This window comes from Rhinatrema bivittatum, chromosome 4 (assembly GCF_901001135.1).
Source record: "Rhinatrema bivittatum chromosome 4, aRhiBiv1.1, whole genome shotgun sequence".
Classification (NCBI taxonomy): domain Eukaryota; kingdom Metazoa; phylum Chordata; class Amphibia; order Gymnophiona; family Rhinatrematidae; genus Rhinatrema; species Rhinatrema bivittatum.
Genome location: NC_042618.1, coordinates 371,929,233 through 371,952,086, shown reverse-complemented (window position 1 = coordinate 371,952,086; position 22,854 = coordinate 371,929,233). Strand labels below are relative to the sequence as shown.

Here is a 22,854-nt window from a genome sequence, read left to right as displayed (position 1 = left end):
TTACCGGCATTGGTTTTCGAACCCGCTGACAGCCACGGGTTAGGAAAACGCATGCCGGTAAAATTGAGCGTCCATTTTTCTAACCCATTCACCGGTGGGTTAGATTTCTTTTTTTTAATTTTTAATTTTAAATTTTAGGTTCCTCTGACTTAATATCACTATGATACTAAGTCGGAAGATGTACAGAAAAGCAGTTTTTTCTGCTTTTCTGTACACTTTTTCCAGTTGTTTCAAACTTATCGCCTGCCATTGGGCAGTAACCCGGGTGCCTTACTAATAGGCTCATCAACATGCATTTGCATGTGATGAGTGCTATTAGTTTTCAGAGGGTTGGCCACGCATTTTCGGCGCGCTATTACCCCTTACAGTATAAGGGGTAATAAGAGCGCATCTAAAACGTGCGGCCACATAGGTGCTAAACCGAGCGCACCGTACAGTATCGGCCTGTATATGTTTTTCTAATTAACATTTGATTAATTTCAACTATGTTGGGGTGCCCAGCTTTTCTTTAATATTCTGTGGCTATAGACTGGCCAGTTAATGTTAATGGACTCATTCAGCAAGGCTCCCTGTTGACCAATAGTTCGGTAGGTCTTGGGCCTAGAATTGGCTTTTTTATGTTTGCATATTTTTATTTATGATATAACAAAAAAAGATTGCAGTTACAGCACCTGGGATACATAATGATTTACAGGTTTCCAGAATTCCTGAAAATTTCTACATTTCTATTATGTTTTTGGGCCATAGTTGCTTCATATCGGTGTCAGACATACTGGGGTAATAAAGAAAGGTTTTTACATGGGTAAATGTGTTTACATGCATCAAAACGGGGTTTGATTATTGCATCCCTTGAACATGGCTAACAGTATGTAGGCTGGATGTCAGCATGCATATTTTCAGACATGAAGTAGGCAGAGCTGGGTGCAGGATTGGGGTGGGGAGAGAAAAGTGCATGCCATGAAATCCCTGCACTTCCTTCCTGTGGTTTCTTTTGTACCTGCTTCAGTGCAGGTGCAAAATTATGTGGGAAGAAAGTATACGCTGTCTTCCTGCTGGCCGATTTTTCAAAGGGTATCTCCATGCAGAGTTTCCCTTTTGCAAATGTACTTACAGTGGACAGTCTCCCCGTGTTCCACCAAGTATGCATTTCTAGGAAGGAGCTATCCTTCCAGTTGTTAAAGATAAGTTGTAACACCTCAGATAGTAAAATATCTATCACTTTCTTATTACAGGCAGAAATATCTTCTGTAATTGTACTCAATTTCCAAATAATAATTTGAATTGAATGCTTACACTGGATATTCAGAATATCCTTAATCCTTCCTCATACCCTAATACAACATTTTCTTTTCCTGTTACAGACATATAATATTTGTGAGACTAGATCTATCTTTGTGTAACTAAAAAACCAAGATTTAGGGCTGGATTTACTAATACCGCCAGGCTCTTTGAATCCCGCAGTAACGGGGGGCAGGGGGGCGAAGCGGGGTGCAGTCCTGCGCTAGCCGGCAGCGATCGCACCTCCGCGGTGCGATCGCTGCCGGTGTCGTGCTGAATAACTACACCATAAAAGGTGTAGTTATTCGACATGAAACTGGCAGTGATAAAGGTGCGTACCTTTCGCTCTTGATGAAGTCTTCGCGGCCCCGGTGCCGCCCCGACTCCTTCTCTTCCGGGGCTGACGCCGCCCCGACTCCACCCTGAACTTGGTATCGCGTGCGAGCTGCATAGAAAATTACCCCCTTAGGGCTGGATTTACTAATGCCGCAAGGCATAGTGAATTCGGCGGTAACAGGGGCGGGGGGGGGGGGGGGGGGGGGGGGCGGTCCTGCGATAGCCGGCAGCGATCGCACCTCCACGGCCATGATTCACAAGGGCCTAAGGGCGCGCGTGCGGCGCGGCCCTGACTGATATACCAGCAGTGGCGCGAACCTCAGGGGCGTCCCCCTGAGATGACGTCATCAGTACCGGATATATAAGGTCTTAGAAATCGCTAACTAATTGAGTTAGCAAGGAGTTGGAAAGGACCAGTTTCGCACTCTCCTAGCTACTCTGCCTCCTCGGACTTACCAGGGGTATCCTCGGGGGCCTCGCTCTCTCTTTGTTTTTCAGGTCACAGTCAGGAACCGGCACTCGCTCCTCGAGGGCCCATGTTCCCGGACTGGTTGCTGAATACTCATTCTGCCTGGAAGTCATCACTGCCTTCTACACCAGTGAGTGATCTTCTCTCTCTCAGAGCTTTCCCTGGAACCAGGTACTCGCTCCTCGAGGGCCTAACCTATTCCAGCACCTGGACTACTTCTAGAGACTATTGTGTGAGTGTTACCATCAAGGATCTGTTCCTGAACTCTGCATACCCTGCCTACTCACTATATTCAGTTTCTCTACAGCTCAGTTATCCAGGATCACTGTTCCAGTACCTGAGGGACTACAGCCCTGCCGGGCATTCCAGCTCACTACTGCCACCTCTGGTGGTTCAGTATATTGTCTAATAAAAGAACTAGTGTGTGTCTCCATACTCTGAGCCTGACCGGTGGTCCCTCTCGGGATCTTCCCCCGGGGCGTGGTCATCTGCAACCGGCCCAAGGATCCACCCACAACTACCTCAAACACCAACATTTGGAGAATTCTTTTCAGTGTCCAGACTGCCCTTTGTGCGATAAAATCAAACATCTGATTGAGGAATTACAAACATCAAAACCTGCAATGGCTTGCTCCAAAAATAGCTCATTGCACAGGTTCCATATAAGCCTTTATATCCTTTTTCCATACTCTTCCTTGGCACCAGCAATGGCACCAGCAATGGCTTTTTAGCATTTATTCCTTGGCACCAGCAATGGCTTTTTAGCATTTATTCCAAAGCATTCTATTTATTGTAGTCCTGTGGGATGTGTATTTCCCTTTTGAGAAATCAGGAATGTAAATTATAGAATGCTATGAGATGTGATTTGCAAATCAAGAATGGTGCCAGAATTTCTGTAAAAGAATCAGTAGGTAAAGGAGCGCCGCACCTTACTCTGCATTGTACCATGTGCTTAACACAAATTTACTGGATCTTTGCTCTTGTAGGATTTTAAGTTTCATTCATTCTCTAATTATTACAGCACTTATTCAAATAAGTTATACTACTAACAGATATTGGTGAGATGTGAAAATGCAATTGAAATTGTTCCATGACTTATGGCTCATCACCAAGAACTAATTAAAAGGTGGCCAAGCCTCTTCAATGTTCGGTGTGAATGTGGACAACTTTTGAGATATGCTTCTGGTTTGCATATCCTGCTGTGAATGCTTTGTGCTATCAGATACACATGCAATTTGTTTTGCCTATATTTTCTTATCTTTCAGGTTCAGGGGATTGACTGTGAAGTGCAGCTTTCACTGAATTGCCAGCTTAAGCAATTTTGCTGTAATGAAAAGTGAAAGGACTCCCATGGGGAATAATTCATCCTATTTATAATTTTTTTTAAAAAGCATTGTGAATTAAATAACCCATGTTTTTTTTTTCAATATTATGCTCTTAATTTGTTCTGTTTTTGAAATAAACTTATTCATGTAATAGTATTCTTGAAATGCTATAAAATAGATACAAGAAAAGAAAAAAATGGGACTTTGATGTGGGCACCTCAATATCTGGGAATCTAGAGACAGAGGTCACAGATAAGGCTAAGAATATTAGATATAGATTTACATAGCACAAATATGCATTTTTATCTAGAATATAGTTGACACCAAAAAAGTGGTTTAAACTGGGGTATAACGAAGATGGAACATGTCCAAGAGGTAAAACTGATGACACCTCTGTTATGCATGGGCTATGCAACTGTCAGTCCATTCAGAAATTCTGGACAAAAATCATAGGATACATAGGAGACAATTTACAGATAGCTACAACAGAATATGTGTTGTGTATCTTATACCTAACGAATGATAGAAATTCACAGAATATCTAGAGAAATGTATCAATGTGGCCATCTTTGTAATAAGGAAACTTTGCCACTGGAAGTCAGATGCCACAGGAACTAAAAAGCATTGGTGACATGAACTTATTTTGTATTATTTATTTAATTACATATATTGCCCACCATCTCTTAAAATAAAAAAAAATATATCCTCAAGGAGAAGTACAAAATAGTAAAAACAACCACAGAAGTAAATAAAACTACATGAACAATAAAACAGACCACAAAATAAAACATACTCAGCAATAAACAAAGCACAATAAATACAGCATGGATAAATATAGTTATGTTAAAAATAAAACATAATAATATTACCAAAGTAAAAGGGTAAACCCTGACTCAACACAAACCACCATATTGAGAAGAAACTTATTAGAGGACAGAGAAAAAGCGCTTGAAATAAATTTGGTCACCGTTCATGGAATATGCTGGAACTGAATTTGGAATCAGTGCTAATGTATAAACCATGCTTTGGCAACATTTTGCCATGCCATAGGAGAGCCATGTCAAGAACCAGTGCCAGACTCTTCCCTCCCTGCCCTAGAGAGAGCTTCTCAAACCCACTACCTACTGAATCAGTACAAAAAGCAGAGATTTGTACAGCCAGCCCACAAGTTTTGAATGCGCTCGAGGTGCCGACATTCAGAACAGAGTAACATGCTGGCTGGGAGGGCTAGGTGTACCACCATGTAACATGCTTCCTGGGACTAGCTGACAACTGACATAGATCATATATAAAATGATTAACCACAAGGAAAATGGACTGTTTTGCTGCTGGTGTTGGTGTTGATGGCGTGTTACATGAGGTGGAGCTTCATTGTCACATTGTAATTGTTGACTGTGCTTTTATGTAATCTATTTAAAATAAAAATAATGAGTATCAGATAAATAATAAATGTTATAATTAAACTACATATTACAATACATTCAACTTTTTCTGAGGCATCCTCTTGTTTTGTCACTTATTTCAGCATTGTGACCTTCAGACTAGGGGGTCCTTTACTAAAAGACATTAAGGCTGTATCATGTAGTAAACAGCATTTACTATACTATAAATGCTTTAATGCAGATATAATGCACAGTATTTCAAATACTGTGCATTTTCTCACCCTCTCAAAACCCAGTGCAATGCAGGTATTATAATGAACAGATTTGCAAATTAGCTCATTATTAGGTAATTAAATGCAAATCAAATCATGTGACTTGCCTTAAAATTCACACTTGCCCATCCATGTACAAATATTAGAATCCAACACACATTCATTCCACCTATATCCCCATATACACACCCTCCATTCCCACTCCCAAACACACCCCATTCTCCATTTCTCACACACCTGTTCTACATATCTTTGTTAGAAAGCATTCCCATAGACATGCCTCTGCATGTTTTCCCTATTTGTTTATTTATATAGCATGATTAATGCCTCAATAATATACATTTGCTTATGCTTTCTTTTAGTTGTTCTGATATTACTTGAATATAATTAGGAAATGTATGCTTGGCAAGGATGCTGGAGAAAGCAAGGTTAATAAACTACAAGTGATAAACTAATATGTGGATTATTTTGAAATGCATGAACAGTTTGCTGTTGAAAACCATGAATAAATTCTTTCAATGTACTTTTAACAACTGGAATTTGTTAAATATATTTTTAGTGAAAAAGAAACGAAATTGGCATAAACATGATACGGGACAGACAACCGATGTTAAGCCTGTACAGAATGGAAGCCAAGTCTTCATAAAAGAACTCCGAAGTCGAACCTTCCCAAGGTAAGGATGTCTTTTAATGCAACTAATACAGTGTTGTCATTATTCTGTTTCAAAATATTGTCTTGTTCCAGTCTTGGGAAATAAATCAAAATAAAATCAAGTACTTCAAGACCTGGGAAGTGCAGTGACTCTCTGTGCACAGAGTTTATCATTGCCTTGAGGCAAATTGCCTCCAGAAACTACAACCCCATTTTTGAAGCCTGGGATCTTGGATTTTGACATTGCAACCTTTGGGCTCCATAGACTTTATTCGTACCAGGCCTGTCAGAGGGTGAAATGGTGCTATAGGCGGTCAGTGGGGGAGGGTCTCCGCGCTGATGTTGCGGCTCCTGTAATGACACGAGCACACAGAACCGATTGTGCTGGAGTTTAGGCTGTCACTGACTCTGGCAGGCCAGTGGCATTGTGTGCTGATGCCTTGTCCAGCCTGGCATATGAGCGCCCCCACTTCCCAGCCTGGCATCCTAGCAAATCTCGCCTGCCTCTTCCACAGGCTCTGACTTATACTCTAATAATAAATACTGTGTTGATTAAAAAAGTTAAGGGAAGATGATATTTCTGGTATCCATTGACATGATATTGTGGGGTAAATAAACCCTGAACAAGGATTGGCAGCTATAGGGTCTGCCAAAGGAAAATTACAATCAGAAAGCCTGTGATTGCTGCAGAAAGACACAGCTCACTCAAATTAGAAACCATCAGCAGGAGAAATGGGTGGAGTCACCCTAAATAAAAGCCCAGCAACTAGCTAGTAACTGGAATCACACTGCTGGATCTCTCCATATGTATATTAAAGCTGTTGAAAAGTAAAACATGTTGGGAGCAAAACCTGTTGAAACTTTACTTTCTGTGATTTAAACTGGTGGAAGTTGAACTACTAGCTCCTTGCCTCATGACTATTGCAGCTGTCAAGAGAGGTGCTGTGGGCACCATTGAGAACGAGAGGTGCTGTGGGCACCATTGAAGGACCTGGTGCCACTGCTGTCATTGAGTGCCAGAGGTGCCATTGTTGTCTTTGGCCCCCTGGGGCACCATGGATGCCATTAAGCGCTGTGCAGCATCTAACCCCATGGACACCAGTTGGCACCATGGAGGTCCTTGTCACCATCAAGTTCCTTGCCCACTGTTGGGCACCAAGGTTGCCCTCAATGTCCTTATGCCCCAGGGGTGACATTGTGTCCCTGGGTCACCATCAGGCATCTCAACATCTAGTGTTGTGTACACCGTCAAGTGCCATGAATGCCATCATGCGCCAGGCGCACCGACGGGTGCTGGGGCACCTTCCACGTCGAGCACCATGTGTGCCCTCACCATCAAGCATGTGGGTATCATGGGACACTGTTGGCCCAGCAAGCACCAGGGGCATCAGCGAGCACCATTGTTGAAGGGCGCCTCCAAGCGACATAGTGCGATGAAATAATCGCTATTGCTTTTGCTTGAGCACGGTGAGCGCTGCTGCCACCATAGAGCATCATCGAGACAGTGGAATGCTGTATGCTGGTTTCAGCAGCCTGCATGGACTATCATTGCTGCGGTAGCCTAAGTTAAAGCCAAGCACTAAGTCAGGAAAGGCTGACCTACCCCTATTAAGAGACACTGACCAAAGGTAGGGGTCCAACAGAGAATAGAACTTGTTGAAAGGCTTGTGTAAATAACCCTGATCACAGCCCTATAGTAAGACTTCTTTCCATGTGCTCGCATTATGCCCGTGCATTCGGACACCTTGCTGTGGATCGAGGTTTCTGTCTCTCAAACTGTCATACCAGTCTCTTTGACATACCCAACTTTTTTCCCTCCTGGAGCCCTTATAGGTCAGCTGCCTCACTGAAAAAGGGGTTTCCCCATTTTTCTTGTTTTTGACAGCTTCTAGCTTCAGATTCACCCATGTAAGAGGACTACCATTCTACTTGTCCTCTGAGATAGTAGAGATGCTTACCTGTAACAGGTGTTCTCCAAGGACAGCAGGATGTCAGTTTTCAAAAATACCCCTCCCATCTTCCCTGGGAGTTGTGTTTTTTTATGTAGCTGCTAAATCATGGACTGAGGGACTCTGCCCGCGAGACAGGGAAGTGGCTGTACCTGTTTTTATTTTTTATTTTTAATCCTTTTATCTTTATTTATTAATCTCATTGTTTTTACTTATTGAAGGTTTTATATGATGTTATTGATTGTTTACTTGTATCAGATTATGGATGTTTACCTGTAAAGCGCTTAGAAATGTTGATAGGTGCTATAAAAATGCTTTAAATAAATAAATTATGAAATTATTATTATCATTGGCCTGGCAGTTTCCTCCTGCTCATTTAGGCTTCCAGCCCAGTTGGAAGCAGAGATGGGATCCGGCACCATATCCCTTCTTTTGCAACAACTCAGTAGTTCATTGTGTAGTGATTTTGGTGGGGAGAGAGTGAACTTTTGCAGTACATTTTCATCTGGTTTAAAGTTTTAACTATAATTTAGGCATTTTGTTAGAAAAGCTCTTTTTAGAGTGGGGGTGTGGTAAAGTTTGCTTATATGTTGGATTTAGAAAACCTTATTTAGGAGGAGGGGGTGAGTTTGCCTTTGTTCCTCTGTGAATAGCTATCCAAGGGGAAAGGCTAGCCTGTGTTGAAACCAAACTTTTTTGGCTATTCTGACAATGAAGCAGAATTAATTAGCAGATACTAGGAGGAAAACATTTCAATCTTTTTAATTTTTTTTTGCACTAGTCCTCTGAATGAAATTCACTTAGAAATTAAACAGGAGCCTGTCTATCTCACTTTTAGGAAAAAAGGAAAATCATGGTTATATATGTAGATTTTTAATGAAATAGATTTTAGTTCTGGAATTTAGCTGCAGACATATTTTCTAACTGTGCATTTTGTATTTAGTCAAAGCCCTTTGCTCTTCTATTGATTGATTTTAATTCATTGTTATTGTTCTTACAGGAGTTAATTTTCAAAAGGCTTCCAAGTGTAAAACTGGCATATACATGTATATATACTATTTTGGAAATATTGCAAGTATGCACATACTTTGCGGGTTGTGTGTAAATGCTAGGGCAAAAAAAAAGAGCGTTTTAGGGTGTTCCTGGGTAGGATTTGGAAGAATGCACACAAGTTGTTGTTTTGTAAGCGATAGACGAGCATACATTACCAAATTTGTCTATACGCATCTACATTTGCCAATGGAGATTTGGAAGTGAAATTTTCTGCAGTTTTTGGATGGGAGGTCTGGTTTAAGTGGTAGGGTTCAGTCTGAAGTGTTGGAGGGTTTTGGATGAAATGTTAGAGGATCCAAGTGAAGTGCTGGAGACTGCAAATTGGTGATTGCAGGTATGCACACAAGTATTTTCAGAAGTGGAGTATGCACATTCTTTATAAAATTCATCTCACATATAACTCAGGTTTATTTTGTGCATGTTATAATTATTGCACTCTTAAAACGTACCAGCTGTATTTATTTTTAGATGATCTTATTGTTATTCTAATCTACTCAGATGCAAATCAGTGTAATAAGCAGAATATAAAAACTGAGTAAAAAGAAAGCAGTGCCGCTACAGAGCTTGTGAGTGAGCTGTGGCTCACAGGCTCAGTATTTCATGATTTTACCGTTACTGCCGGAGGGGGCAGCAAAATGTGTAGTACCAGCCCTGTCCATGTGGCAGCAACACTGCTACTGGACCCGCCCCAGTTGAGTCTTTTACACATGAAAGTGGCTCATGGAAATGTTTTACAAGAAATGAAATGGTCTGTGCACCTACCCTACAGATGGCTTTTAATATACATACTAGCTCTAGTTCATTTTCCCCTGAAAAAAGCTGGCTTATATTCTGTTAATTTAATGCCTGCAGACAGATAACTGCACATTGCAACTGTAAATGTTCATTTTATTATGTGCACTGTAGACCTTCTTATTCATTTTATTACAGCAGAGTGCAGCCATTAATCAGAATAATTATACTCGTTATTCTGAACAGTCTTTGCTTCAATATATTGTTGTGAAAGTGAATAGCGAATGATGATTGTGTTACTGTAATTGACCAAAAAAAGCCTCTATTGAGTAAACAAACAAAAAAACCCTTAAGAATGTTTTCCTAATTGCCATTATTTTGCAGGGTACAGGAAGGAGGTAAGCATTATTTTGGTGTTTAAGCTGCCAGAGTTCATTAGTATATATAGCTCTTAGTTAGTGACATTGTACATCGTAATTATGATAGTAAAATTTTGTCTCCCAGTCCCTGAATCCTGTTTTAGTTTCATCTTTGCCCATTTAAGAACAAAGTGTTAGGTAGGCCATGCTTGGTCAGACCAAGGTCTCCGACAGTGGCAGTCCGGGTCCCAAGTAGCCAGGAGATCCCAAAAAGTAGATCTGTTTCCTGTTATTTACTCCCTGAGATAGCAATGGCTTCAATAGTTCACTTGGCTAACATTATTTTATGAACTTTTCCTCTAGGATCTTGTCCAAACTATTTTAAACCCCACTATGCTAGATACCTAGTCCACATCTTCTGGCAACAGATTCCACAGTTTGTGTGCTACATGAAAAAACACTTTCTACAATTTTGTTTAAATCTGCTTGTTTTTAGTTTTATGGAATATCATCTTGTTTTAGTATTATTTGAAAGGGTAAATAACCATCCTTTATTTATTCATTCTACTCCCACTGATAATTTTATAAATTTCTATCATATCTCTCGACCATCTCTTTGTCAAGCTGAAGAGCCCTAACCTAAGTAACTTCTCATCCTAGGAGAGCTGTTTTATCCCATTTGTCATTTTTGTTGCCCTCCTCTGCTCTTTTTCTAATTCCGCTATTTCTTCTTTTGAGATGGGGAGAACAGAACTGCTCACAGTGCTGAAGGTGCATCGCAGAGGCATTATAATATCTTACATTTTATTTTCCTTCCTTTCCAAATAATTCCTGACATTCTGTTTGTTTGTTTGTTTTTGACTGCAGACACACATTGAGCTGAGAATTTCAATGTATCATCCACAAGGACTCTAAGGTCATTTTCTTGAACCTACCTACCTATCAGGCCGATACAGTACAGTGCGCTCTGGCGGAGCGCAATGTTAACCCGCGTTTGGATACGCGTTTTCGACGCGCTAGCTTTACCCCTTATTCAGTAGGGCCATCAAAATGCACTAATAGGGCCATCAAAATGCAAATGCATGTTGATGGCCCTATTAGTTATTCCCGCGCGTCACTAAGTAAAATGTGCAGCCAAGCCACACATTTTACTTTCAGAAATTAGTGCCTACCCAAAGGTAGACGTTAATTTCTGCCGGCACCAGGAAAGAGTACAGAAAAGCAGTAAAAATTGCTTTTCGGTACACCCTCATGGCGATATTAAGTCGGAGGTCCCAAAAGTAAAAAATAATTTAAAAAAAATTTAAAATCAGCCCGCGGCTCGCGGTTTGAAAACCGGACGCTCAATTTTGCCAGCGTCCAGTTTCCGAACCCGTGGCTGTCAGCGGGTTTGAGAACCGACGCCGGCAAAATTGAGCGTCTGCTGTCAAACTCGCTGACAGCCGCCGCTCCTGTCAAACAAGAGGCGCTCGTCCGCTCTCCCGCGACTTTTACTATATCTGCCTGTATGTGTATCTGTGTGTTAGATTATTTTTCCCTATATGCATCACTTCGCACTTGCCACATTGAATTTCATCTGCTATTTACCGTATTTTTCGCTCCATAAGACGCACCTGACCATAAGACGCACCTAGGATTCAGAGGGGGAAAATTAAAAAAAAAAAATGTGTTCTAAACCGGCTCTGTCCTGGGCGTCTGTGCGCCTCTTGGAGCAAATTACGGGAGTGCATAACATTTTTTTTCGCCCCATTTTGTTTTCAGGTTTGGGGAGGGCCATTTCGGTCCACTCCCCAGATCAGAAAACTTTTATCTTTCTCTGGGAACCCCCCCCCAAAAAGAACAACCCATTCCAACCCTTTAAATTAATTAACAACCCCGCCCCAAGACCTGCCAACTTAATTTACTACAACCCCCCCCCCTCCTGACCCCCCCAAGACCTGCCAAAAGTCCCTGGTGGTCCAGCGGGGGTCCAGGAGCGATCCGGCAGCGATCTCCTCCTGGGCTTGAGCTGTCAGCTGCCAGTAATCAAAAAGGCACCGACGGCCCTTTGCCCTTACTATGTCACTGGGGCCGACCAATGGCAGCGGTAGCCCCTGTGACATAGTAAGGGAAAGGGCTGTCGGCGCCATTTTGATTACTGGCAGCTGACAGCCCAAGCCCAGGAGATCGCTCCTGGACCCCCGCTGGACCACCAGGAACTTTTGGCAGGTCTTGGGGGAGTCAGAAGGGTGGGGGGGTTTTGTTAGATTTTTAGTTTTTTTTTATATTCACTCCATAAGACGCACATACATTTTCCCTCCACTTTTGGGGGAAAAAAAGTGCGTCTTATGGAGCGAAAAATACGGTAGATACCTAGTCTACTAGTCTCACAAGGTCCTTCTGCAGTCCCTCACAAATTCAGAGGTTCATTTTCAGCCGCTGTGCGACTCGGCTAGTTAGCCAGATACCCTGCTAGTTAACCAGATATGGTTACCTTAAAGTTAACCAGTTATGTCTAACTTATGCAGCTAACTCTGCTCCTCCCGGAAGAGCCTACCCAACCCCGGAATGCCCCTGACTTATGCAGCTAAATTCTAGCTGCATAACTTGTTGCGTGCGCTAGTTTTGAAAATCTACCCCTATATGTGTAAACCATTTTGAAAATATTTACTTGCACATGTACTTGGAATCTACAGTTTGCCGATACCTCCACCAGTTCACCCAGACCCTCTAGCACAATGATTTCCAACCCTGTTCTGGGGACCCTGCATGAGAGAAAATTTGCATGCACTGCTCTAGAACATGCAAATTTTTTCTCATGCATATTCATTGTGGATAACCTGAAAACTCAACTGGCTGGGGGGGGGGGGGGGGGGGGGGTGTCCCCAGGACAGGGTTGGGAGCCACTGCTCTAGCACTTCTCCATGAACTCCCATCAGTTCACCCACACCTTCTACTCCAAAACTGCAGACAACAGAAAAATCCAATTTTACATTCTTGAGTCAATTATTTATTTATTTATTTATTTATTTATAGTTTTTATATACCGGGAGTTCCTGTATACAATACATATCACTCCGGTTCACAGAATTAGGAGGTATAAAAGTGTATGAATAAGTTTGGTACACGCATACTTCTCTTACAAAATAGCAACTGCTGTGCTTACTTCATAACCCCGCCCCACAATGCTCCTAGACTGTCCCCTTTTTTCCCTTGGTAAAATGTATATGTAAAAGCAAAAACATGCATGTACTCTTGACATTTATAAAATAGCATATACTTGCATGCATGCTACTTATGAACATATATGCTATTTTTACAAGTGAAACCCCTTTGAAAATTCGCTCCATAGTATACAAATGTCTGCATAGTGTTCTCTGAAACTCCATTCTAGTTTCCTTTTCTTATCTATGCTATGTTTTCTTGTGTGCATTTGTTTTATGGCCTATATGTGCAAAGCTTACAGGGAACATTGCTCACAATCTATTGCAGTTTTAATATTTTTGAATATTTTGGTGTCATCTGGAAATCTGATTACATCACTTACTATTCCCTTTTCCATATCATTTATGAATATGTTGAAACAGCGCAAGTACCAGTATAGATCCCTGGGTCACTCCACTGTCGACATTTCTCCATTTGGTAAACTGACCATTTAGTCCTACTTTCTGTTTTCTGATTTCAGCCAGTTACCAATTCACAATAGGCTACTGTCGCCTATCCCGTGACGTTTCAATTTCCTAAGGAGTCTCTCATGGGAGACTTTGTCAAATGTTTTCTGAAAATTCAAATACACTACATCAGTGGGCTCACCTTTAGTCACATATTTATTTACACCTTTAAATAAATCTAATACATTTGTAAAGCAAGACTTCCCTTTGCTGAAAGCATGTTGACTCTTCCCCTAAAGCCATTTTTATGTTTATGACCAGGAGTTTTGTTTTTAAGAATAGCTTCCACCATTTTGCCTGGTACCAACCCCTGGAACGTTTTTAAAAAAATTGGTGTTACAATGGCGACTCTTCAGTTTTCAGGGACTGTAGCTATTTTATATGCTAGATTATAGATTACTAGTAACAGGTTTATAATTTAATGTCTGAGTTCTTTCAGAACACTGGGGCAAATACCTTCCAGTCCCGGTGATTTGGTTCTGTTTAATTTGTCAATTTGATTTATTACATTTTTCAGTTTGTCAAAGATTTGCTTTAGTTGCTTAGAATCATCACCAACAAATAATGATTCTTTTGTGGGAATGTCACAAACCACCTCCTCAGTAAAAACAGAAGCAAAGGATTAATTCATTTAGTTTTTCTGTTATTTCCTTTCTCTGAGCATCCCTTTTACTCCTTCTGTGGTGCTATCACTGCCGGCTTTCGCACCCAATAGCGCCATCATAAAAGGTGGTGCTATTGGACACGCTAGTGACCGTGAAAAGGGCCCTTACCTTTTCGCTGTCAGGGAAGTCGTCGCAGAGTCCTCCCTGACTCCTCCCCTTCCGGGGCGGACTCCGCCCCGATTTAGTGATTGTATGCGAAAAGTCCCTTTTTGCGTGCGATCGCTTTGGAAAATGACCCTCTAGGTTTGCTGAAAATAAATGTGTAAAACTAGGTACTTAAATTTAGATCTGCTATTCATTCTAATTTAGGCATCTAATTTAGGGGCCTAGTGTTGGAAATTGCCACGGAGTTCCTAACTTTCTTTCCCAATTTGACCCCTCTTCTGGCCTGACCCACATTTTAGGTACCAAAAAATGGGCACCTAAATTTAGAAACTCAGGAAAAAATTGCAGTTTGACAGATCTAGTCGTCTAATTCCCAGGGACGGTAACGTTTAAAACAAGCGCACGTACACCCACATAAATGTGTATGTAGACGCAAGCTCAAGTACGCTGGAATTTTAAATTATCTGCACAGATGTGTGTATACTATTCAAATAATCCTAGCATACATGCCTACTCCTAATTTTAAGCAGGTATGAGAGGAAACATTATTGGCATTTCTTTCCTTAGGACTTGTTATTTATTTATTTATTGACTTATATAATCCACTTATCTTAAATACCAAGTGGATTGGGCAAACTAGTAGACTTAATAGGTCAAAATGGTTATTTATTTCATACGTGCATATTTTAAAATGTGATCATTTGCAGAGGGTTGAAGATTCATTAGACTTTTCATTAGCAAATTTGGGGAAACTAACCAGATTCATCATGGGTTAATGGGAATTCATATTGAGTCTGCCAGCTATGGGTACACTGTGAATTGGGTGAATCCAATTGAAATCCAATGGAGATTTGCCTGTTTTCAAGGAATCCACATGTAATTTTCAAAAGAAATAAAAACTCACTTTTAAACTAATTTCACAAATCTCTTGCAGGTTATTGAACTGGTTTGCAAAGTTGTTGTTTTTTTTAAGTTTTCACATCCCTACTTTGGATATACTTTTTAACATGTCTGCTTCTATATATGTGACAGCCTTGTTCTTATACTATTTTTTTTATATTATTGATTTTACTTTTCAAAACCTGTCTTGGTCTTTAATGACTTGAAGGTTTTCATTACATAAGATTTTGCCACCTACTTGTTAATGTGACCAGCTGGCCCAGTCACTTAGGACATGGAGTTAGTCCAGAATTTACTGCTTGGCATCTATATGTGCATGGGTCATCTATGCTTCATAAAAAAAAATTGAAATGACAAGTCCATAGATATAGTAGGATAAAACCAAGACTGAGTCTGTTCCCTATGGAATAGTACTAACTGGTCACTATAGCTGCTTCTTAGAACTCGAGGCAGCATATTGACTAGTGGTTAGTTCTGTCAATCTAAGACTCATTGCTTCCCTAATGCGCTCAATGCTTGAATGCCATCTCTAATACTTTTTTTTTTTTTAACTCTTTATGTCTTAGGAACTAGACAGCATTAACAATACTACAACGATTTGACTACAACAAACAAGCATACATTAGTACCTCAAGACTTCTAATAAACATACCCAGTGCCCACACCTTATGCAACTCAGTTGACATAAGAACATAAGAACATAAGAAAATGCCATACTGGGTCAGACCAAGGGTCCATCAAGCCCAGCATCCTGTTTCCAACAGTGGCCAATCCAGGCCATAAGAACCTGGCAAGTACCCAAAAACTAAGTCTATTCCATGTAACCATTGCTAATGGCAGTGGCTATTCTCTAAGTGAACCTAATAGCAGGTAATGGACTTCTCCTCCAAGAACTTATCCAATCCTTTTTTAAACACAGCTATACTACCTGCACGAACCACATTCTCTGGCAACAAATTCCAGAGTTTAATTGTGCGTTGAGTAAAAAAGAACTTTCTCCGATTAGTTTTAAATGTGCCCCATGCTAACTTCATGGAGTGTCCCCTAGTCCTTCTACTATCTGAAAGAGTAAATAACCGATTCACATCTACCCGTTCTAGACCTCTCATGATTTTAAACACCTCTATCATATCCCCCCTCAGTCGTCTCTTCTCCAAGCTGAAAAGTCCTAATCTCTTTAGTCTTTCCTCATAGGGGAGTTGTTCCATTCCCCTTATCATTTTGGTAGCCCTTCTCTGTACTTACTATGTTTAGTCTCTCTTTCTACCAAATTACTTCTCTGTACTTACTGTGTTTAGTCTCTCTTTCTACCAAATTACTTCGGTATAAAAAAGCCTCGAAATAAATAAATAAATAAATAAATTTAGCTTAATCTTTCTTTTCTTAGATTTTTTTGGACTAGGCCTTTTTGTTCTTTATCTGCTGTGCTTTTGAAAGCTAACAAGCAGCTCGATCCAGTATCGTCCGCTCGAGGATTGCCCGTCTGTAACGTGCTCGTAGCGCACAATTCGGGCGCGCAAGGCAGTTCGGCGATACAGTGTCCAGTTTCACGCGTCCGTATCGCTTCTGAAAACAGACGCATAACCCTTTCCGCACCCGGCATGTAAATGAACGAAAAAGCTGTATAATGAAGGAATTAGCTATTCCCCTGTGATACTGTAACGGGCGCTGATATTATCTCCTCCGTAACCCGCTGTTCTGCCGCGGCCTTAACCTGCTAGTTTACCGCCTCCCCCTAGTAGGAGTTAGTGTAGTGTAGTGTAGGGTAAAAACATTGCTTACCCGCCCTGGTCCCGTCCGGTCTCCTGCAGCCCCGTCCGGACCGGACGGGGCTGCAGGAGACCGGACGGGACCAGGGCAAAAAAAACAAACGAAAAAGTAGCAAGGCTCGGGCCTGCTATGGTAAGTGTAAAAAGTGTAAAAAACAAAAAACCTGTGTGTTATATAAAAAAATAAAACAATTTTAAATACCTGTCGGAGGGCCGTGGGTCCAGGCGGCCGGTGGGCGGCGGGCAGCCATCAGCGGCATCCGGTAGTCCCTTCTCCCTTCCTCCCCTGCCTGGATGAGCGCCAAAATCGCACGGGCGGGTCGGCAGCGGGGGGGGGGGGGGGGGGCGGCAGCAGGATCCGGGAGCGGCGGGTAGGCAGCAGCGGGGTCCGGGGGGTCCGGGGCAGCGGCAGCGGGGGGGCGGCAGCAGGATCCGGGAGCGGCGGGTAGGCAGCAGCGGGGTCCGGGGGTGGCAGCGAGATCCGGGGAGCCAGCAGCGGCAGCATGTTCGATCGCGCAGGCAGGTAGGTGGCAAAGTAAAGATGGCCGCCTGCACGGGAAAATCGTGCAATTGGCCGCTGAAGACGTGACGTCACGACGTTTGGCGTCACGGGGTGTGACGTCACGTCTTCAGCGGCCAATTGCACGATTTTCCCGTGCTGGCGGCCATCTTTACTTTGCCACCTACCTGCCTGCGCGATCGAACATGCTGCCGCTGCTGGCTCCCCGGATCTCGCTGCCACCCCCGGACCCCGCTGCTGCCTACCCGCCGCTCCCGGATCCTGCTGCCGCCCCCCCGCTGCCGCCCCCCCCCCCGCTGCCGCCCCCCCCCCGCTGCCGCTGCCCCGGCCCCCCCGGACCCCGCTGCTGCCTACCCGCCGCTCCCGGATCCTGCTGCCGCCCCCCCCCCCCCCGCTGCCGACCCGCCCGTGCGATTTTGGCGCACATCCAGGCAGGGGAGGAAGGGAGAAGGGACTACCGGATGCCGCTGATGGCTGCCCGCCGCCCACCGGCCGCCTGGACCCACGGCCCTCCGACAGGTATTTAAAATTGTTTTATTTTTTTATATAACACACAGGTTTTTTGTTTTTTACACATTTTAAACTTTTTTACACTTCCTGGTGCCTGTCATTTCAAATGTCATTTGAAATGACAGGTACCAGCGTACCCAGGTTACTGTATAGGCGCTGTTACAGCGCCTATACAGTAAAATGGGTTGCGCGGGCATAACCCTTCCCTAACGCTTCACAGCCGCGGCATGCATTTGCATGCGATTAGAGGAGAGTATCGGGGAGTTAGTGAAGAGAACTGTGCGTGCGGGGAGGAAGGGTGCGCCTGACACTACCTCACTGTTTTTACCGCGGCCTTACTGGATCGAGCCGAAGGTTATATAGCATTGCAGTATTATCCTGACTGTAGCTGAGTTTAAAACATTTAATCCCAGATTTTAGCATCAAATTCTGAGATAAAAATTAGCTTTGAGCACAGCCAAACGTAAAGATAAGTACAAATAATATGAATGAAAAGTAAAACACAGAAACTGTTTGTTAAAATTTCTTTATTGTTCGATGGATAAAACAGTCCATCCGTTGTAAAGAACGTTCATCATGTACATTTAAATTGACTTCTTGCTGCAGGAATATGAATTGTCAAGGGTTTTTTCCAGCATTTTTAACAATAACATGGAGAGGACAATTTTCGAATCAATCTAACATCATTAAAACAGGATTAATGTGCTTTGATTGCCCTGTCTGTGCTTCCGTACTTTTAGCTGGATTGTAAGGAGGCATTCCTGGAAGTGTGTGTTTAGATTGGAGGAGTAAAACAGCTTGCATACATGCTATCTTCCAAAGTGGCACGCTATTTTATTCTCCTTGGTCGTCTGCACAAAATAGCAGGTGAGGGTATGCTGGTGCTTTTAAGACACTTACTTTATGCCAGTTTCTCAGAGAAAAACTTCCCAGGAAATTTACAACTTGCAAAAGAAGAAAAGAGACAAATTTTAAAAATACAAAAAGGTAAAATAGCTTAAAAGGCTGAGAGAATGAAAGTTTAGGACAGTGTTTCTTGTGCTGACTTTATCTGGGTATAAGGTTTGATTAGAAATTCACTGCAGAATGGTGTAAAGTCCTTTACACATCCAGATAGAAAGTGGAAATGCCGGGCCGGCCTAATGGCGGAAGTACTATGCATTTGCCATGCGGAGCACCTGGGTTCGATTCCTGGCTCAAGCTTTCTGCTCCCTGGGAGGGCTGGGCATGCTGAGGATGCTGTGGTGGTAGCACATACAGTTCTTGAGGGTAGGAAGTCCCTGTCATTATGCACTGGTGACATCTGGTGGCCAGACTTAGAATCCCTGATTGCAAGGTTCTGGAAAGAGCCCTGGTGCAAGGCCCCTGGCCGAGGAGAGTCTGTGCAGTGATTGGGCTAAGCAAGTTGAGCAAAGATTTAAAATAGGGGAAAAAATTCACGAGTAGTTTTGAATAAAAGATCTAGACACCATTTCCTAGCTTCATTTCCAGTTGAGCTGGAAGTCCAAAGGAACAGGAGGAAACCACTGGGTCTAAAAAATATAAACAACTATAATACAGTATTCTTTACTGCCTCAAATAGGTTTTCAGTTTCAAATTTGAATCTTAGTAGATTGTAATACCTTTTATCAGACAAACATAAAAAGATGCAATGTATGAGCTTTTGAGCCCGTATGGGTCTGGTGTGACTGCAGAACTGAAGAAAGAAAGTATTTGTATCTATAGAAAGTTGTAAGATGGGAGTTCTCCCTGGCTAGCTCTTCAGACGGGATTCAAACGGATTAATATCAGTTCATATCACGTACCAGAAATTTAGTCTCTGGAGGTGTCAGATATATTGTATAGAGGGTGTTAAGGTAGCACCACCTCAGGATTGAGAATGAGGTTTAGAGGTCACCATACTTTGTCATGAATCCAGTGTCTGGGTTCAGTCCAAACATGTTTTCTATAAATATATGGATGAATATAATCATATAAATCAGATCCCATGACCATATTCCCTGTATATTTGCTAGGTAATAAAACTTAAATCAATGCTTTAAGAACCTAAGAAGTACTATGCAGGGTCAGTCCAATAGTCCATTGGGCCCCACATCCTGTATCTGACAGTGGCCAGTCTGCGTAACTTGGAAGTGCCTGGCAGACCCATTTCCTGCTCACTCCCAGAAGTAAGAGCTGATGAGTCTTAAATCTACCTGGCTAATTGTTAATAGGGGCGTGCTTTCGTTGGAAACGAAACAGGAAATTTCAACAAAATTGTCAGCTCCCGGTGGGACAGGAATGAACCCTAATCTCTCCTGTCCCCCCCACTGCTATTTTTAAAAATGGCGCTAGTGACACAAGGCCATAGCCATTTTGCTGTACAAGTAATTAAACAAAAAATGACATTAAAAAATGAAAAATATGAAAAATGAAATAATTAACGCACATCCCTAATTGTTAGTGGAGCTGTGCGCCACAAAGTGTTCCCTCTAAATTTCCATACCACATGCAATTTTATAAACCTTTATCATATCCCCTCTCAGTCATCTCCTCTCCATGCAGAAGATCCCTAACTTGTCAGCTTTCTTGATGAGGGAGGCATTCAAGTGCTTTATCATTTTTGTTGCCCTTTTGTATCCATTTTCTAGTTCTTCTGTATCTTTTTTGAGAAGGTGTGAAGAGAACTGCACACAGTACTCAAGATGAGGTTGCACCATGGATCAGTACTGAGGCTTTATTACGTAGAACATGAGAGCAGATAAAGACCATATGGCTCATCCAGTCTACCCTTCCACACCTCCTGCTTAGCTTTGCATTCTCTTTCTCTTCCTCAGAGGTTCCCTGTGCTTGTCCTATGCTCTTGAATTCCAATACTGTCCTTGTCCTCCATTGAGAGCGTGTTCCATGCAGCCAGCACTCTTTCTGTAAAGAAATATTTCCTTAGTTTACTCCTGACTCTGCTCCCTTTCACCCTCAACCCATTGTTCCAGAGCCTCCTTTCCTTTGAAAGAGGCCCACCTCAAGTGCACTTATTCTTGGGAGATATATAAATGTTTAATCAGATCCCTCTTTTCCCTTCTTTCCTCCATGTTCAGAGCTTTAAGTCTGTCCCATATGCTTTATTATGAAGATCTTTTGGTGCATAGTAAAATGAAACAACACAAAAGAAAATGAAAAAAAACCCCCAAAACAATAAAATGAAAAAAATTGAAAGCAAAACTGTAGAAGCAAAAACTTTTCAACTGTACACTCCAAAATATGCCAGAGATGTATGTCTCCACTCTCTGGGATTTCATGCATTTAGGGGACAATTTTCAAACGATCCAAGTAGTTGTAAACACATTAAGGTATGTTTTAACATATATACCTTATACAAATTTTCAAATGGAAACTATGCAGGTACTTTCTCTTTGAAAGATGAAATGTAGCAGGTGCATACTTGAGGCCAGATTTTAAAACCCTGGTGCGCGTAAATCCTGGGGTTTACACATGTGGCTGGGCCTTTCAAATGGACCCGGCCACGCACATAAACCCTGGGACGCATGTAAGTGCCAGGGCCTTAAAAAGGGGGCGGTTCGGGGCTAGAGGCGCCCGGTACCACAGCCATTTGCCACTGTGCCGGGGGAATAGGATGCCAGCAGGAGCAAAACATGAGTTAAAGAAATGGGGGTGGGGGGGGGGGGGGGCTAGGATAGGGATAGGGGGAGGGTAGGATAGGATAGGGGAAGGGAGGATAGGGTAGGTGGTTGGGAACTGGGGAAAGCCCCAATGCGTTGCCGCACGAATTTGCTAAATTATGCCCCCCCCCCCCCTTGTGCGCGCCAACTCGGAATTTTATTCCATACGCGCACCATGGACACGTGTGTGTATTTTTTTTTTTTAAATCTACCCCTTGGTGTCTAGTGGGTGGTGAGTTGAGAGAGGGAAAATAGTGTGTACACTTTTGAATATGTCATGTATATGCGCTATTCTCGTTTGCTGATCTAACAAGACCTAAAGGAACCTGTGTAATATAGATAAAAGGATGCAGATTGTGATGACCTCCCCCCCACGTATTCTTTTAAGTGCATTTGAGAGAGAAAGATTTCAGCCAGGCCAATTTACCAAGATGAATCGGTTTTTGTCTTCTTAAAATGTCTGTGCTATCAAGTATGCAACATTCTGGGGCATTGTGAGGCATCACTGTCAGTTATATTTTTCATGTAGTCCACACCTTACAAACATTTTAAGGAGAATTTATGATTGTATTGCTAATACTTCTAATTTTTCAGATTATATCAGCTATTTTATAATATAATGCAGTTTATGAGGTGATGTAAGGATGTGCTGATTAGCCTCAGTTTCTTCTTGTGGTGTTGACCATACTGGTGAATACTTGGCTGTCTTGACCTTCACAGTAAAAGTGCAAATCTTGATTGTTTCACATTCCAGAGTGAATTTTCAAAGGGGTTTTGGATGTAAAAATAGCATATACATGTGTAAGCAGCATGTACGTGCATATAAGCTACTTTATAAATGTTGAGAGTACGCATGTATTTTCGGTTTCATGCGTACATTTTACCGGGGGGAAAAAAGAAGTGGACTAGGGGCGTTTCGGGGCAGTGCTCTGAAGTACGCACGGTAGTTGTTGTTTTGTAAGAGGTATCCACATATATATTCCAAACTTACTCATACTCTTTTTATACCTGCTAATTCACACACATAAGTGAAATTGACTTGCCATTGGTTTGCAGTTTTTGGGTTTGAGAGGGTTCTGGAAAAACTGGTGGGGTTCAGGGTGAACTGGCAGTGGTATCAGTGAATTGATGAGTCCAAGTATGTGCGTAATTATTTTCAAAATAGTATATGTGTATATATTATAAAATACATACTTCCATGTTTAATTTAGGATGTTTATTCACACATGGCCTGATTTTAAAACGTGTGCACGCATAAATTTCAGGGGT

The 22,854-nt window shown here is 42.2% G+C and overlaps 1 protein-coding gene across 2 annotated transcripts in view; it reads left to right on the top strand.

Annotated features, from left to right (window-relative positions):
- The window catches only part of PHF2 (PHD finger protein 2), a 381,209-nt gene that overhangs the window by 186,086 nt on the left and 172,269 nt on the right, over window positions 1–22,854 (top strand). For both annotated transcript variants that reach the window (XM_029600845.1, XM_029600846.1), the window contains exon 3: window positions 5,622–5,736. In XM_029600845.1, the coding sequence (XP_029456705.1) occupies window positions 5,622–5,736 (115 nt within the window). The remainder of the gene's footprint in view (window positions 1–5,621; window positions 5,737–22,854) is intronic.